The sequence below is a fragment of the Coturnix japonica genome, chromosome 2 (assembly GCF_054131305.1).
Source record: "Coturnix japonica strain WE chromosome 2, WE-NBRP24, whole genome shotgun sequence".
NCBI classification, from domain to species: domain Eukaryota; kingdom Metazoa; phylum Chordata; class Aves; order Galliformes; family Phasianidae; genus Coturnix; species Coturnix japonica.
The window spans coordinates 74,078,316-74,094,013 of record NC_140664.1 but is presented as its reverse complement, the minus strand read 5'-3'; the positions used below and the strand labels follow the sequence as shown (position 1 = coordinate 74,094,013).

The window sequence follows — 15,698 nt, the reverse complement described above, 5'->3', positions numbered from 1 at the left end:
CAGCAAAACAAAAACCCCACAATGGCATGAGTGCTTGCCCACAACCTCCTTAAACAGAAAATCAGCATTCAACTGACAGAGCTGCAATAAATTACAACTCATAAGTAAATAACATGAAGCTTCATTGTCAAAACGTACCTCAGTTTTAAGCCAAGGTACATTTTCATACATATTTCCATTAGTTTTATTACATACTTAGTGTTTAACAATCAAAAGGTATTAGACAGAAAGAGGTAGCATGGAGGAAATCTATACCATCTGGTTTTCTCAGTCTTCTCTCTGAAGCAAAACATCTCAATTTATCTTTCTTTGCTTTTAACTCTCTATTCCTCTTAGCAACTAATCTACATAGGAGAGTGAAAACTGAAATGCTTGAGCTAGCATATGACATTCACCAAGTGTACTTCTGTCAGTACAGATCTACATTTTACTAATTCCTTCCAAACATTTCATGCTTGGTTTTTATATTTTTTTAAAATTATTTTAGCAGCATTCTACACTTCTGTTTTCGAACAGAGGAAGTAAGAGGTTGGGGGATACTGTAGCCAGAGCATGCAGCAACCTAGAGAAATCCTGACACTTCAAAACAGCAGCTGTTTGGGCAAACAAACAGCACCCCAACACCAAAACAAATACTTTATACCAACTATGATCTACAGTGAAGCGGCCTGACAACATGTTCCAATTGACAACAGCCTCCTTGGTTTCAAAGCCAACTTTTTATAAACAAGAAGTGAGTGTGGAAGAGCAACTCATTATCTCAAGTATCACTTTCCCCACCTTCTTTTTTAGGATCCTGAAACGCACAATCTTTCTTATGTGGAAATAACACGCAATGACGGCATGCACAGAATCCTGATAAACGCGAATACTGTTGACTAATTTGAAAGAAAATGCTTTTGGAGCCTACATGAAAGTCCATAAAATGAAGCAGCATGTCAACTAACCTTTAATTATTATTATTTTTTTAAAACAAACTCAAGACTTTCACAGCCAAATTAAGACTACCGTTTTAAAATAATTTATTCCGTCACATAAATACTTTGTAACATTTTGTGTTCCCTTTTTCACATCATTGGCACACAATATAGCTCTTAACTTTTACAAAACTAGCGTAAACATTCATGGAAAATCAAAGGAAAAGAGGGACATAACGCGGAAACTCAATAAACAGTAAAATGAGTCTGTAGTGGAAGGAAAATAAGTACTTCTCTGCTCCAAAGACCATGTAATTACAGTTGAATGCTAATCTAAAAGAACATTTCGTCTTTAAAAAATAGTGAATTAAAACTCAATTCCCATCTTTCCGTCACTGTCGCATTTAATCAGATACACGATAAAATTCTGTGGCTAGTTCAAATTCTTGAACAAATGATAACAATTCAATGGAACTGTATTACTTGAGGCATCACCAGTTGCGGTTCACATATAGAAGATTACAAACCAGGATTTGCAAGGCAGTGGGTTTGGACAGTGTAACCTCTAGACTCCCGAATACCACTCTGACACAGTGTTACAATTCTCCTTAATGAGCATTAGTATATAATCTGTTCTTGATAAAGACGATATTAGTCAGATGCTGTCGAACACCCGGATAATGCTGAATGTGGTTGAACCAGCGAGATACATTAAGGTAAATCTCCTTTTCTTGCACAGTGAGGTCCACCTGCATGGGGAAGAAATAAAAGTACCAATAAATTGCATTATTAATATTATAAAACATGGTGAGAAACAATAAGTGCAAAGCTTCACAGCCGATTTCAACTTGCAGAAAAAGTTGTTGCTGTCCAGAGTTCTACCTTCATTTCACAGATAAAGATTCACAAAACACGCATAATTATTTCCTCAAATGAACACATATGTAGAATGGAAAATACATTTGTATGATATACTTGGAGGTGGGGGTACAGGTGTTAGCTTGCTTGAATTTAACCAGTCTATGATAACATCGAGGAGCAGGGGAGAGGTTCCTCAACTTGCACAAACCTTGTTCACTCCTCTCATTCAGCAGGTAGTCTGCCTCACTGGCCAAGCACAAGGTGTATTAGAAGTTCAGGAATATATTTTTCAGGCCATTTCAGACTATATTGAGCAAGCTTCAAAGCTATAAAACTATTAGGAACAAAACATGATCTTCATGTGAACTACCCTTTCTTGTCTCCCCACACAGTATAGGATTCACCTCACTTCAGTCAGCCACCAAGATGCACTGACTCACCTTAACGCCTGCAGTTCTAGCTGAGCCAGAAACTTAACAGAGCTTTATAGGCCAAGTGGAAAAGAACAATACTAAAAAGACCAACAACTCCAGAGTTTTTAGAGGCATTACAAACAAAAAGTGGAAGCTATTAAAATGTAACACTGAGTGCTTTCTTAATTAAGATACTTGACAAGCTGCCTGAGGTTCTTCGAGTATGCTGCATTCAGGACAAACTAAACATGCAATACCATTTAGAGGGAGATGCTTCTTATCACATGCAGTTTGTTGTAATTAATGACAGTGCAAAGCCAGTGCTTGGTATGAAGGTGTAGAATCAAAGAATTGTAGGGGTTAGAAGGGACCTCTAAAGATCATCGAGTCCAACCCCCCTGCCAGAGCAGGCTCCCTACACCATGTCACACAGGTAGGTGTCCAGGTGGGTCTTGAATATCTCCAGAGAAGGAGACTCCACCACCTCCCTGGGCAGCCTGTTCCAGTGCTCCGTCACCCTCACTGTAAAGAAGTTCTTGCACACATTCGTGCGGAACTTCCTATGCTGAAGTTTCAAAAGAAGCATTTATAAAACAACAGAGAGCATGAAAAGAGCAATATACAGCCAAAAAAATCATCAGAAATTAATACTTTTCTTCATTTGTAGTATGAGCAGTACTAAAAACTAAAGTCCAGAGAGTATGGTAGACTAAACACTACAATTAGTATTATAATTAGAGGACCCTATTTCCAGCATCCATAGTGGGTAAGCACTTGGTTATAAGGGTGCTGAAAATAAACTTGAGATTTGGCAGGAGATACATTTCTTCTCCTTATAATTTTATACTTTCAGTTCTCCACCCTCACATTTCTTGGATATAAAGCAAAAACAGTCTTTGGAAAATAGTCCTCCTCCATTCTGTAAGTATAGTGAAAAAACATCCCAAGGGCTTCCCAGACAGGTTCCCTACAAGTAAAACCCCTTCCTGTACTTTAGGCACAGCATTCAAGATAATTCTGTTTATTTACATAATGTATTCTCAGTGTAATATATTAAAAAGCACTCTGTGGCATGCTCTATTTTTTACTCAGGACATAACTCTTAGGTTAATTGTTTAGAGATCAGTTCCATGGCATTTTTACAGCATTTTGTTAGACGGGTATTTTCTATTCTTCCTCATTAAATTAGATAATTCCCCCAAGTTAAGAAAGGCTGCTGTTCTGCTGTTAAAATAATTATTTGCTATTAAAGCAATTATTTCAATAGCAAAGAAGCAGACACTCAATTTGATGGTTTTTTGTTTTTTTTTTTCCTTTTTAATTATGGAGAGAAAAAATAAAAAGCCTTACTCTTCTGCCACAAAGCTCACAAAGGATAATGAAAATGGGTATCACACAACGCAACCAAAAGTTTCTAGAAGGACTGCAGTTATACCAGCTTTAATTATATTTGCTTTCAGTAGCACTGGGGGTGAAGGCATAAACTCCCATGCCTATACCCTGCATGTGCATGGGAAGTCTAAAAATACATGTGTACATTTAGACCTTTTCTCACTGGTGACAAGACAAGGGGAAACGGCCTCAAGTTGTGCCAGGGTAAGTTTAGGCTGGATATCAGAAAACACTTCTTCACAGAAAGGGTTGTTAAGCACTGTTCATAATCCTTTAGAACAAAATCCTGTGCTCTGACCATCCTAGTGGCCCTCCTCTGGACCTGCTCTAACAGTTCCACATCTTTCTTGTGCTTGGGGCTTCAGCAAAAAAACTAAAAAAACCAGGAAAATAAACCACTAATGCAGTCTCATTATACTCCTGTATTAGTAATTCTGACTTGAGGAGCATATCTTACTTGGTTTGGTAATAGATTGTATTCGACTTGCCCCCAAAATTTTGACTGAGGCTTCTATTTGTAGAGATATAAATTTCACCCCAAGTTATTTTCCAGCGCTCATTAAATAAATGTTAAATTCAGATGTACAGATCTGAGATGACTACTTTGGTTCTGCCTGAATTTATGAGTTATAAAAATAAATAAGACAGATCAGCCTGTGTATTGATAATTACTCTTAAACATTTTTAAACAGCACTTCACAAGTTTGGTTCTACTTACAAATTAAAACATAGGGAAAATCTAAAGAATAAGTTTGTTACCACAGGAAAATGTAATGCATCCTGACTGCTCGAGTTACCTTCAAGCAGTGTTTCCTAATTCTTTGCAATCTGAGTTTTAACCTAGAACAACTTCACTGTTGATCATATTAATCTACACAAACATTTGAGTAATCTATATGTCTAAAGACAAGAGTGGTTTCTAAACTTTTAATAACGCTCAGCTTGTGCAGTACAATCATAGTATGCCACTAGTATATAAAGTGTCTTGATAGAGTTATCTGTTACCCCATCAAAGGCAGGGAGATTAACCCTTAGGGCCTTTATCAGCAACACTTTCAGATCCACTGACAAGAACAACATGCCCCCATCTCTTATTTTAAAGGGTTATATTAAGCAATATATTTTGCATAAGGCTTAGCTCAAACAGCAGTGGATATGAGGAACTGCTTCCTTGGAACACACCACATTAAGAGATGGAGCAGCTTTCCCCTCCACTTAAGGCTTGAGGCACAGAAGCAGTTCAGAAAGTACTCTCTTCTTTTGACAGGAAAAAATAAAAACAATCACAGGATTCTGCAGTTCAAGATATCTTACTTCCATAGTTAATTACTAACATTAATCAATTTTAAAGCCTTAAAAACATATACAATCTAGCTAATTCCCGTTGAGCAGCTTCTCATATTCCTCTATCGGATAGCAACCCCATTATTTGCCCTTTATACCTTTCTGAGTCACAAAATTATCATCTTCTACAAAACCAACCATTCCAGAAGCAGATGTTGTACTATAAACTTGTCCCAGCTAGTTTCTGTGTGGTTGCAGGCACCCAGGAGCACTAAGTCATTTGTTTTTACCATCTGCTCTATCTCCCAAAGCAGTAACTTGTATCTTTCCTTCTTGATTAGGTGGTCTACTCTAGAGCAAACTCTAAATATAAAATATGCTTCATTTTCCCCAGTCTAAAAGTCTTTTATATTTTTTTAAATATCTCATTAGAGTTTGTATTCTCTTACACTACAGTTATATTTTTAAAGAATTCTTACACAACTGTACTGCCATGTAATGTGTGAAAGGTAATCATCTGACATACCAGTTTATCCTCTACGAGGAAAATATGACTCAAGTGTAACTTCAGCATAAGATCAATCACATTCTAGTTGCTCAAATACAACTAACTTCTATTAATTTGTTTTCAAATTACCTCTCGAGGTTCAGAAGTGAGGCAGAACGATTCATAAACACTTCTGAGCTACATATGAAGAACCTCTCCAACATTTTCATTCTGTGAAACCCCTTGCTGCCCACTTCAAGTAGCAGCTCCTCACGTTGTTTCCATACTCTATAAGTTATCAAGACTTACCAATAAGTCTTGAAGCACAAATAACAGTTGATCGTGGCTGTCACTTCTATGCATTCATCCTTCAGGAACTTGATTAACGTGCGTCTTCCATAGCACCAGCAGTACCTCTAACAATCTTAGTACTTTTAGTTCTGACACCTCTGAGTTTCATTTATCACTTATCAATAAATTGCCCTTCACATAAACAAGCAATTACAATGGCTGTATGTACGTAAAGGTAATGCAAACAGTACTTACCATGACATGATGCAACCCGTAGTACATCAGAATATCTGCTAAGGTAAAACTGTTTCCTGCAAGGTAGACCTTATCTTCAAGGTGTGCATTAAGATCCTAAAAATAATCATTAAAAAATAATCATTAAAAAAAAAAGATTACACTGCTGATGTAGTTAAAGAAAACAATGAGGAGTTAAAAAGATCTGAGACCATACATATACAATCAAGAGCAGTTTTCATTTATTCAAACACAGAAAAGAAGGAAGACAAACAAAGATGAGAAAAGAAGGAAGACAAAGGTAGGATACGATGTATTTCACGCTCATGCCTGGAACTTGACACTAATTGGCTACTTCCATTTGATCCCCGCTTTTATTAACGTTGAAATCATGGATAGCAATTCACAACTGATACTGCCAGTTCGGTCATTACAGAAGCCCACTGCTGCTTCTGAACTTGAAGTGTACCTCTCATGCTCAGCAACTCTGTATTAGATGTTAAAGGCTGTGTAGCAGAGGGCTTCTATTTGGATTGAATGAGTAAATAGTTCAAGTCTGTATTACTTAAGGACTCCTTTACATATGCAATCATTCCCTTCAGGTAAATAGAAGGCTAATGTTCACTGTTGCTCCACTGCATTGCTCCTGAAATACAGGTACTGCCTGCCAGCTCTCTCTTCACCCATCTAGAAGCAGTCCCTTCCATTTTGCCATGCCTTACCTGCTTCTCACTGAAGTCATATAACTTTATAACATATAACTCTACCTTCCTCTGAAGAAAAGGTAACAGCCTGCAGATTTACTCTAATCCTAATGGCAAACTGGTTTTATGATGTTCGTTTCTGAAAAGCAGGAGAACAGTCTCCCACCTTTTCTTTGCATGTGGAAATTCCCTGCCAATATTCCTCCGCCCCAAGAAAACAAACAAACAAGCTTCTAATAAATACACTCCTTTCTGTCCTAAAGACTCCTGCCGGTTTTCTTAGACCACATGAACTTCCTCCTGGAAACAGAGGTAAGAAGCATAAACAATGTTTTTCAAAGATCACCCTAAAAGACTTATCAGTCTCAACTACAGCTTGTTTCATATTAAGGGGAGAATATGGGATTTACTCATTACTGAAGATAAAAAATAAAGAGATTTCACCTGAATTGCAATTCTAGCTCCATAATTCTGCTTTCTCAAATATGCAGACATATCCTACAGTGCATACATATAAAAAGAAACAGAAACACCTTATAACATCTGACTGTGCATTTAAGTTGGACTCCATTATGCAATATTCTTTGACAGCCTCTTTATGACAGGAGTCCTGTGCTTCCTAATATTTCAACATCCAAATGTCTGCTTTGATTTTCTTTTATTAGAACAAGTCAAGGAAAAAAATATTAACCCCTGCATAGTTAAAACTCTGTATGGTCATCAGCCTCCAGCTATGCAGCTATTTATGTTCTTCTTTAAGACTGATTTGCTGCTTTGTTCTTGTTAGTTAGGTCTCAAATTACTTTAAACACGTGACTACAGTTCTGATGGATTTTATTCATGTAACAGAAGCAAATGCTATGTTAAAAAGAAAAAAGCTCACACGAGAAAACCTGCAAGTCAGTACATATGCTGCAAAGTATATTTGTAAATACTCAGGTTACTCATTGGTAAGAAATAACTCAAGCTTCAAAGTAACGTTAGCCACTTCAGTGTTAATAATTATTTACTCTCATTAAAGTCTTATCAAGCCTCTTAACTGGTAGTTTGACAAGTGTGGCTTAGTCTTGGATAAATCAGCACTAGTCTGCAATTTTCTTTTGGAATGCACGTATTCCTCCCATAAGATACAGGAAGATACTGATTTCATACCGCCAAAGTCAAGTTCATTTAGAAACAAAACAGTACATCCTTTTCCACACGCACTAGGAATATTTAATCAATCCTACCACATATGTTATACTTTCCTTAGACGATTATATTACTGGCTAATTGCAAGCTGTGTTAGAATTCCTGGAAGCCAAGCCTTCTTTCACCTCACCTCAGTATTAAACTGTACCAGTCTTCCTGTCATGGAGAGATTAACAAAAATACGAACACAATACTCTATTTGAATTTCTATTACAACCCAGAAATTCAGGTCTGTTGGCTGTTATTTGTGTCACTGCCTTTCACATATTTAATGCTGCTACTTAAATCAATTATGTATTTACAACTCTAATAGCAAGTGATTGACACAGTCTTGCAAAACGCTCGTAGCTAAATTAACTTACTGGTGCGATCCTGCAGGAGCCCCTTCTCAAGTTTCAGATACATTTAAAGTATAACAGCAGTTTACTGTAACAATATGCATTGAACAACTGAAGCAATTTTGTTTCCAGTTTTGGGTATGAGTAGAGAAAAAGCAAGAGAAAGAAAACCAAGATGTTGCACAAAATATCCTGATGTACAGTGACAGCTCAACACACCCCACATTTTTAGTGTGGTTTACCTATGAAGCACAGTTGTCTGTAACTCAGATCACCCTTAAAGATAAGTAAACCCCTTCCAGACCACAAGTTGAGACACAGTCCATCATTGCATCTCAGGTAACTAACAGTTGCCTCTTAAAATGACCCAATAACTTACAAGGGATCCAATCATACTCTCATTACATTTTAGATACTTTGCCCATAGGATGTATACCAACAGGGCATTTCTTTCTTTAAATATTCCTTCAGTCAGCAATATTCACAGGGTCACTTCCCACCTAAATGCCTTTGCATGGCACTACACAAAGAGAGAGCTGAGCACTTACGACCCAGGCAAATCCTGGACAACACAGAATCCAAGAAGAGGATTCTAGATCTCTATCCAAGAAAGGCACAGCTTTATGGTTAGAGGTGTATCCTTATTTTCAGTTCTGATGCAAGACATATATCTAACACGCAAAATGTGAGCTAAACTCATGGCCTCAAGTTGTGCCAGGGCAAGTTTAGGTTGGATATTAGGAAGAACTTCTTTACAGAAAGGGTAGTCAAGTACTGGAATAGGCTCCCCAGGGAGGTGGTTGAATCACCATCCCTGGATGTGTTTAAGAGCCGTTTGGATGTGGTACTTAGGGATATGATTTAGTGTAGGGTTGTTAGAGTTAGGGTACTATGGTTAGGCTGTGGTTGGACGTGATGATCTTCAAGGTCTTTTCTAACCTGGGTAATTCTATGATTCTATGATTCTAAACTCAGTCTGGGAGAATATTATGTCCATCACAATATGATTACTGCAAAGGACAGAAGAAAAACAGCTCTTTAAATGAATGTTGCTCAAATAATCAAAACATGATCGTCTATGCCTGCAAACAAACCACTGCACCCTTAGAAAAAGGAGAAGAGTGAAAACAGACCTGAAGTTCCAATAACGCTTGCTAAGCAAGCTTGTCAAAGCAGTTAGGCAACCCACTGAAAAACAGCATACAAGGACTGTGGATGAATGCCATGGAAGGCATATGCAATGGATTAACCTACGTACATAGTGACAGAAACAGTAATTTTTCAAACAAGTACAATAAACAATAACTGAAGCTTGTAACAATTTATTTAGATTTCTAATTGAACTTCATGACTAGAGCCAGAAAGCACAAGAAATTAGGACAGAATTAGCTGTAATCATGGAGCATTTTTTATATGAGATGTTGCAAGTAGTACATGAATTCTTGGTTACAATTACCCTTCAGAGAACAGAGTTAGTTCAGAACTTTCTACAGCTCCATAGAAGCTTTTCTGTGAAATCCAGTAGAAACTCTCAGTTATATTTTGAATAGATGGTATTATTTCCCCCCCCATCCAGATATCAAGTCTTCAACATATAACGTTTACCAATCAGAGACATTCAAATCTCATTAATGGAATTTATTAATATTCAAGCAGAAATGTGGCAGCATGAGCAATTCTCTAAAGTTCTCAGTTCTTTGGCAGAGGAGCAGAAACCTTACCTGGTACCAAGAAAAACCTCAAGGATTTAGATATTCCCCCCACACCTCATACGTAATTTAATTTCCCACTATTTAGACATCATTCGCTTGATCAGAAGCAAAGGAAATACCATCTCATCCTGTGGAAACTGAAGTTAATGGAACACACTGGTCACAATATCATCACCGCTACTGACAATTACTATTTCTACACATCAGTAGAACAGCCCACAGGCATCGCTCTTGTTTATTTTGTCCAGTACAGGAGCTCAATGTGATTTAGACAAAACTGTTAAACACTTGCACTGAAAATTTCTAAACTCTATGGCTTCTGCTCCAAATAAATTAAAAATTCTTCTTGAGATGGCCTACTTGACAACTGTTCTCATGTCAGGTAACAGCTTTAGTCAACATGTCAGCAAGAACAAGCTTACAAACATTTTCCTTAAGGCTAACTAAACAAACCTCTCTCTCTCTCTTCAAATTAGCAAACACTGCTCCAGTTATTAGCTGACGTTCTTCAGAAGCACACCAGCTCACTGAAGGGTTAACCAGTAGCAGCCTAAAGTTTACAACAGAAGCAACTGAACTGTTTTTGGCACAGCTTATTATAAATTGTGGCTCTAGGCTGCAACTGTCCCGAGACTGCCATTGATTATTCCAGACACGTTGTAAAACTACAGTCTCAGACTTGCCTCCCTATTTTACTCCCCCCCCCCTCCTTTCTTTTCCCTTCTCATACTCCCTTTTGGCATAGTGTGCTTTAATGGTAGGCTGCCTCTTGTTCTGATTAATCATGGTGGCAAGAGAACAAATTAAAATTAAAAAAAAAAAAAAAAAGTTAATTGCTACCCTACAAAATTATTAGCGCTGGAACAATTCTACAGTAGTTCTGCATCAAGATAAACTCTGTCCATACAGGATCTGCTACAAAAGAAAAGCTGCAGAAAAAACTTTAAGTGCTATCTGGGATAGATATACATATGTGTATATACAGGCTGTCGGCGTAACTTCAGGGAGGCTTCTCAGTAATGAAGTTTTGTTTGGAAATAATTTATCCACATATCTGCTTTAGTAAACTGCATTTTCTGAACTGTCAGCACTGCTAAGGGCAAAAGCAAAAAACAATTCCAGCTTCAGAATGAAAATGTATTTGTAGAACTGCATTGGGTAGTAACACAAGATACTTGTGGGTGCAATGACAAAGCAGGTATCAATATTTAAGTCACTCAGACCTTAAGTCTTTAATTTTTGTGCATTAGATTAAAGGTAAATCCTTACAAGATGCCAAATAATTTGTTTGGATGTTGCCTAGCATATTAGGAAGGTGATTTGTGACTTGGTGTGATGAAGCTCTACATAGCTGGACTGTATTCTATCAAACTATATCTATATACACACACACACATATATATAAAATTTATATATATATATATAAAAGCAGAAAGGGATCCCCAACAGCCACCTCACCTTGTCACACCTCCTGTTCAAAGTATAGCTAACCTTAAAGTTAAATCATAATTAGTCCATGCCTCCTTCAGTTGAATTCTTAAGTCTTGAGGGACAGATAGCCCTTTCAAAGAGTAGCTTTGACTTTAAAAGTTTTGATATTACCTACAAATTAAGATAAAACTAGTGCTGTTACACCCCCCAAAAAAGCCCAAAAAACAAGCTTGTGCTCACCCCACAGATAAAATGAGACCAAGATAACTCAGATTATCTGAAGTGTAAGTGAAAGCAATGATTCTTTAGGATGCTCATCAACTCAGTCTTTTTACTAGGCATGATACTCCATGTCCTCAAAATTTAGGGTGCTGCCACTTTGTGAAGGACAATCACCATCCCTGGACGTGTTTAAGAGCTGTTTGGACGTGGTACTTGGGGATATGATTTAGTGGAGGGTTGTTAGAGTTAGGGTACTGGTTAGGCTGCAGTTGGACTTGATGATCTTCAAGGTCTTTTCCAACCTGGGTAATTCTATGATTCTATGAATAAATTACTAACAAGGTATTGCTTTGCACCGCTCCAAAATGTAGAATTTCCTTTGATTTCAAGTAACACAGAAGTTACATCTACACTACCGCTCCAGCAGTCTTTCTACCTTTGCCTTGCTTCTATTTTATCTGACTCAGATCTGCCACACCTAAAATCAGAAGCATTAAAACTCTGCTATCACAAAGTACAGTCAATCTAACACCAAGCAACACACAAAGCTATATCCAAATCTAGACTGATTAAATAGCATTAAGCATATGGTTCTATTTAAAATAGGTACGCGTTTCATATACACTTGGTAAACAACCCCTCAAGTACAAAAAGCATAAAGCATTTTTTCTCTTCAAGCGGTGTTCCCAAAAGATTGCAAGGATCCTAATTATCAGTCACAAGGAGTAAGCAGCAAAATAGAATAAGCTTTTCAATCTACTCCCTGCCATCTGGCTGCTCAAATAACGGGGTTACCCTTGAGATTTTTCTTCTTGCTTCCACCTGTCTTAGAGGAAGAAAGCTTCAGACTACAAGGAAAAACTGCATAGAGTTGACTGAAGCCTTTGTACAAAGCAGCTCCATTTGAAGACCACTTTGGCAGACTTGAAAAATCTGAAGGTTTTCTTTTTCCACTGTTTCACACATCAACTGAGACAACATTATGTATGGACTATATTCCAACTGCTCATTCAGGAGGGGGAAAAATAAATCTATATCTGCACAGTTATCTTGAAATACAGCACAGCTTGCTTGTAACTGAGGTTTTATGAAGACAGAAAGAAACCAGTGCCTTACAAGAGCAGAGACAGAGCTATTAAACAATCTCTATCTGGAATGTTCCAGATAGTTCACAGCATTACAGCCATAAAACATGGTAAGAGATCGGCTTCGTGTATTTTTGAGTTTGTTTTCAGGTATCCTTTATTTTGTTAACAAAAGCCAAAAAGCAGAAGGAGAGCCAGCACTGAAAAACACTCTCAAGTCTTCAGTTTCTAATCACTTACTTGTGTCTGCTCATGTTAGCACACTGATAGGAGGCTCAGGGGAGACCTTATTGCTCTCTATAACTTCCTGAAGGGAGGTTGTAGTGAGCTGGGGATTGGCCTCTTCTCTCGTGTAATCGATGACAGAACTAGAGGGAATGGTTTTAAGCTGCACCAGGGGAGATTCAGGCTGGACATTACGAAGTATTACTTCTCGGAAAGGGTAGCCAGGCATTGGAATGCACTGCCCAGGGAGGTGGTGGAGTCACTGACCATGGGAGTGTTCAAGAAATGTCTGGATGTTCTGTTGAGGAATATGATTTAGCTGGGAAGTATTGGTAATGGTTGGACTGGATGATCTCCTAGGTCTTTTCCAACCTTGATAATTCTGTAATTCTGTGATATCTTTCAAGGCCTGATCTCTCCAAAAATGCATTGGCAAGTTAGAACTAAGTTCTCCTTACCTTCAGAACTGTTCTTGTGTCTTCTCTACTAGACTGTCTGCCTACTTGAGTCACTCTGTATTCCAACCACTGATGAACCACAGCTTTTTCTTCTGCAGAACTTCCAAGCAGTTGCTCTTTCTTAGCCTGTTTAACTAAGTACGAAGCGATGGTAATTAATCCTGTCAGACCGGGACCGTTGTTTGTCTGCAGAACAGGAATCTAGAAAAGAAAGAAAAATTATAACATTATAAAACTCTTTCAAAAAAGTAGATTCTTTGTGAGCTTCACAATTATTTCTTCATAGTCTCTCAGAAGACTCTTAAAAATGCAACAGACCGTAAGCATTCAGGCTAATAATATCAAAGGGAAATAGAAAGGTTGCATCCCTACTTTTTGGGGCAATTTATTTTCAGTTTTTACAGATTACATGTTCAAGGTGCACACGGACAACCCAGAACTCCTTTTGATCAGTACACGCTTATCACAAAATAATCAAGCTGCACTACTTGTTCAAGGAAAGACTGGATGTTGTGTTGAAGGACATGGTTTAGTGGGAGCTATTAGTAATAGGAGAAAGGTTGGACTGGATGATCTTTTAGGTCTTTTCCAACCTTGGTGATTCTATGATTCTAATATTAGCATTAAGTAGTAGTGTTGTTCTGACACTGTCAGAAGACAGTAACTGAACCATCATTCATTTTTAGGTTCCAGGATCACAGAATCACACAGAATGACCCGGGTTGGAAGGGACCTCAAGGATCATGTAGTTCCAACCCCCCTTCCTAGTAGGGCCACCAAACATACACATTTACTAGACCAGATCCAACTTAAGTTTTCAGTTCCCTTCACAACAGCTTGACTTAGTGAAATACACCCTTACTGTTCTATCGCCAAATACCAGAACAAGTTATTAGTTCAGAGAGGACAACGTAATACAAACCTCTAGCTTTAACTGCATATCTGTTAGTGATTTCACCATGTTTATGTGATTTTAATTGTCAGCGAGAAGCATTAATAAATCTTTACAATAACAAAGCATAATAAGTCTTTAATAAAGAGGAGCATAACTTTAGAAGTTCAGTTTTTTAACTACAGCAAATTAAAGATCCCTATTATCATAAGAACTGATTTTATTTAAGTTGTGAAATTAAATTACTTATATTTTATGAAGAAACAGAAGAGAATTAGTGGCACAGAGTTTTTAAAGGCAAAGTACTGAAGTCACAAAAGTCACAGCAAAACAAGCCCAGCTTCACAAAGTGGTCCTCATCACTGTTTAACAAGCATCGCTTCAAAGAGAAGCATCAAAACACACAAATAACTTAAAGCTGAACACATTATAAGCTTTAGGGGTATACCAAAATGAGCAGTCAGTTTGCCTGGAGAAGCTCCTTCAGAATAACAATTAATAGAGCAAGTGTTACCAATCTTTTAGAGTGGGAAACTTGACCACTAAGAGTAAAAAATGAAATGAATGAAACTTCATAGAATCACAGAATTACTCAGGTTGGAAAAGACCTTGAAGATCATCAAGTCAAACCGCAACCCAACCAGTACCCTAACTCTAACAACCCTACACTAAATCAGATCCCTGAGCACCACATCCAAACGGCTCTTAAACACATCCAGGGATGGTGATTCAACCACCTCCCTGGGGAGCATATTCCAGTACTTAACTACCCTTTACGTAAAGAAGTTCTTCCTCATATCCAACCTAAACTTGCCCTGGTGCAGAAACTTCACTGTACTAGCCTAAAGTTTATTCACTCATTCATGGCATCCCACGATGGAATCTTACTGGAATGCACTAGGAGCATTTTACCATACAAAGGACACTATTTGCCTTCAAATTTAATTCATGTAATAAGATGCAACTCCAACATATGGCATTTAATCTGCATTTCTACCTGGAGCCCTTGTGCATTTTTCTCACTGAACATGTAATCAGGAAAGCGATGGACAGCCAGACTTCATGACTCACACTAATGTCAGTTACGGCACTGAGACAACACTTGAATCGTTAACTAACTAAAGGAGCTTACTACACACGAAACCATATGGATACTTCACAGAGAAGAGCCTGCAAAGGCTCTACATTAATCTGTCCTCCCCCTGCTCCCCACACTATCTCCCTCAAGCCTCCACTGGCTCTCAGACTGCGATGTTTTGATAGCGATGCGCCACAGCCAGATGAGAACAGCGGGAAAAGGACAAGGGAGAGGAGATGAAGGCGCAGCATGGGGAAGAAGCCATTGGGGACGGGGATAGCTGAGGAATAGACACCCGCCCGTCTCTGCCCGCTCCCAGCCCCGTCCCCTCCTGGCTCCCTTCACCTGCCGCTCCCCCTGGGCGCCGTACTTGTACCCGCTCTGCAGGCCCAGCGCCTTCTCCAGTAAGGCCAGCTCCTCCCCTACCGACCCCAGCCGCGCGGCGGCCGCCATCTTTGCCGGAGAAGCGCCTGGTCGAAAAGG

General features: G+C 38.4%; 1 protein-coding gene across 1 annotated transcript; it reads right to left on the bottom strand.

Annotated features, from left to right (window-relative positions):
- Positions 1 to 998: 998 nt before the first annotated feature.
- On the bottom strand, positions 999 to 15,698 carry EEF1E1 (eukaryotic translation elongation factor 1 epsilon 1). Its single transcript, XM_015854638.2, has 4 exons — positions 15,561 to 15,698; positions 13,246 to 13,446; positions 5,901 to 5,996; positions 999 to 1,666 (listed from the first exon to the last, which is right to left on the bottom strand). The coding sequence occupies exons 1-4, from the start codon at positions 15,666 to 15,668 to the stop codon at positions 1,526 to 1,528; spliced, it is 546 nt and encodes a 181-aa protein (XP_015710124.2). The 5' UTR covers positions 15,669 to 15,698; the 3' UTR covers positions 999 to 1,525.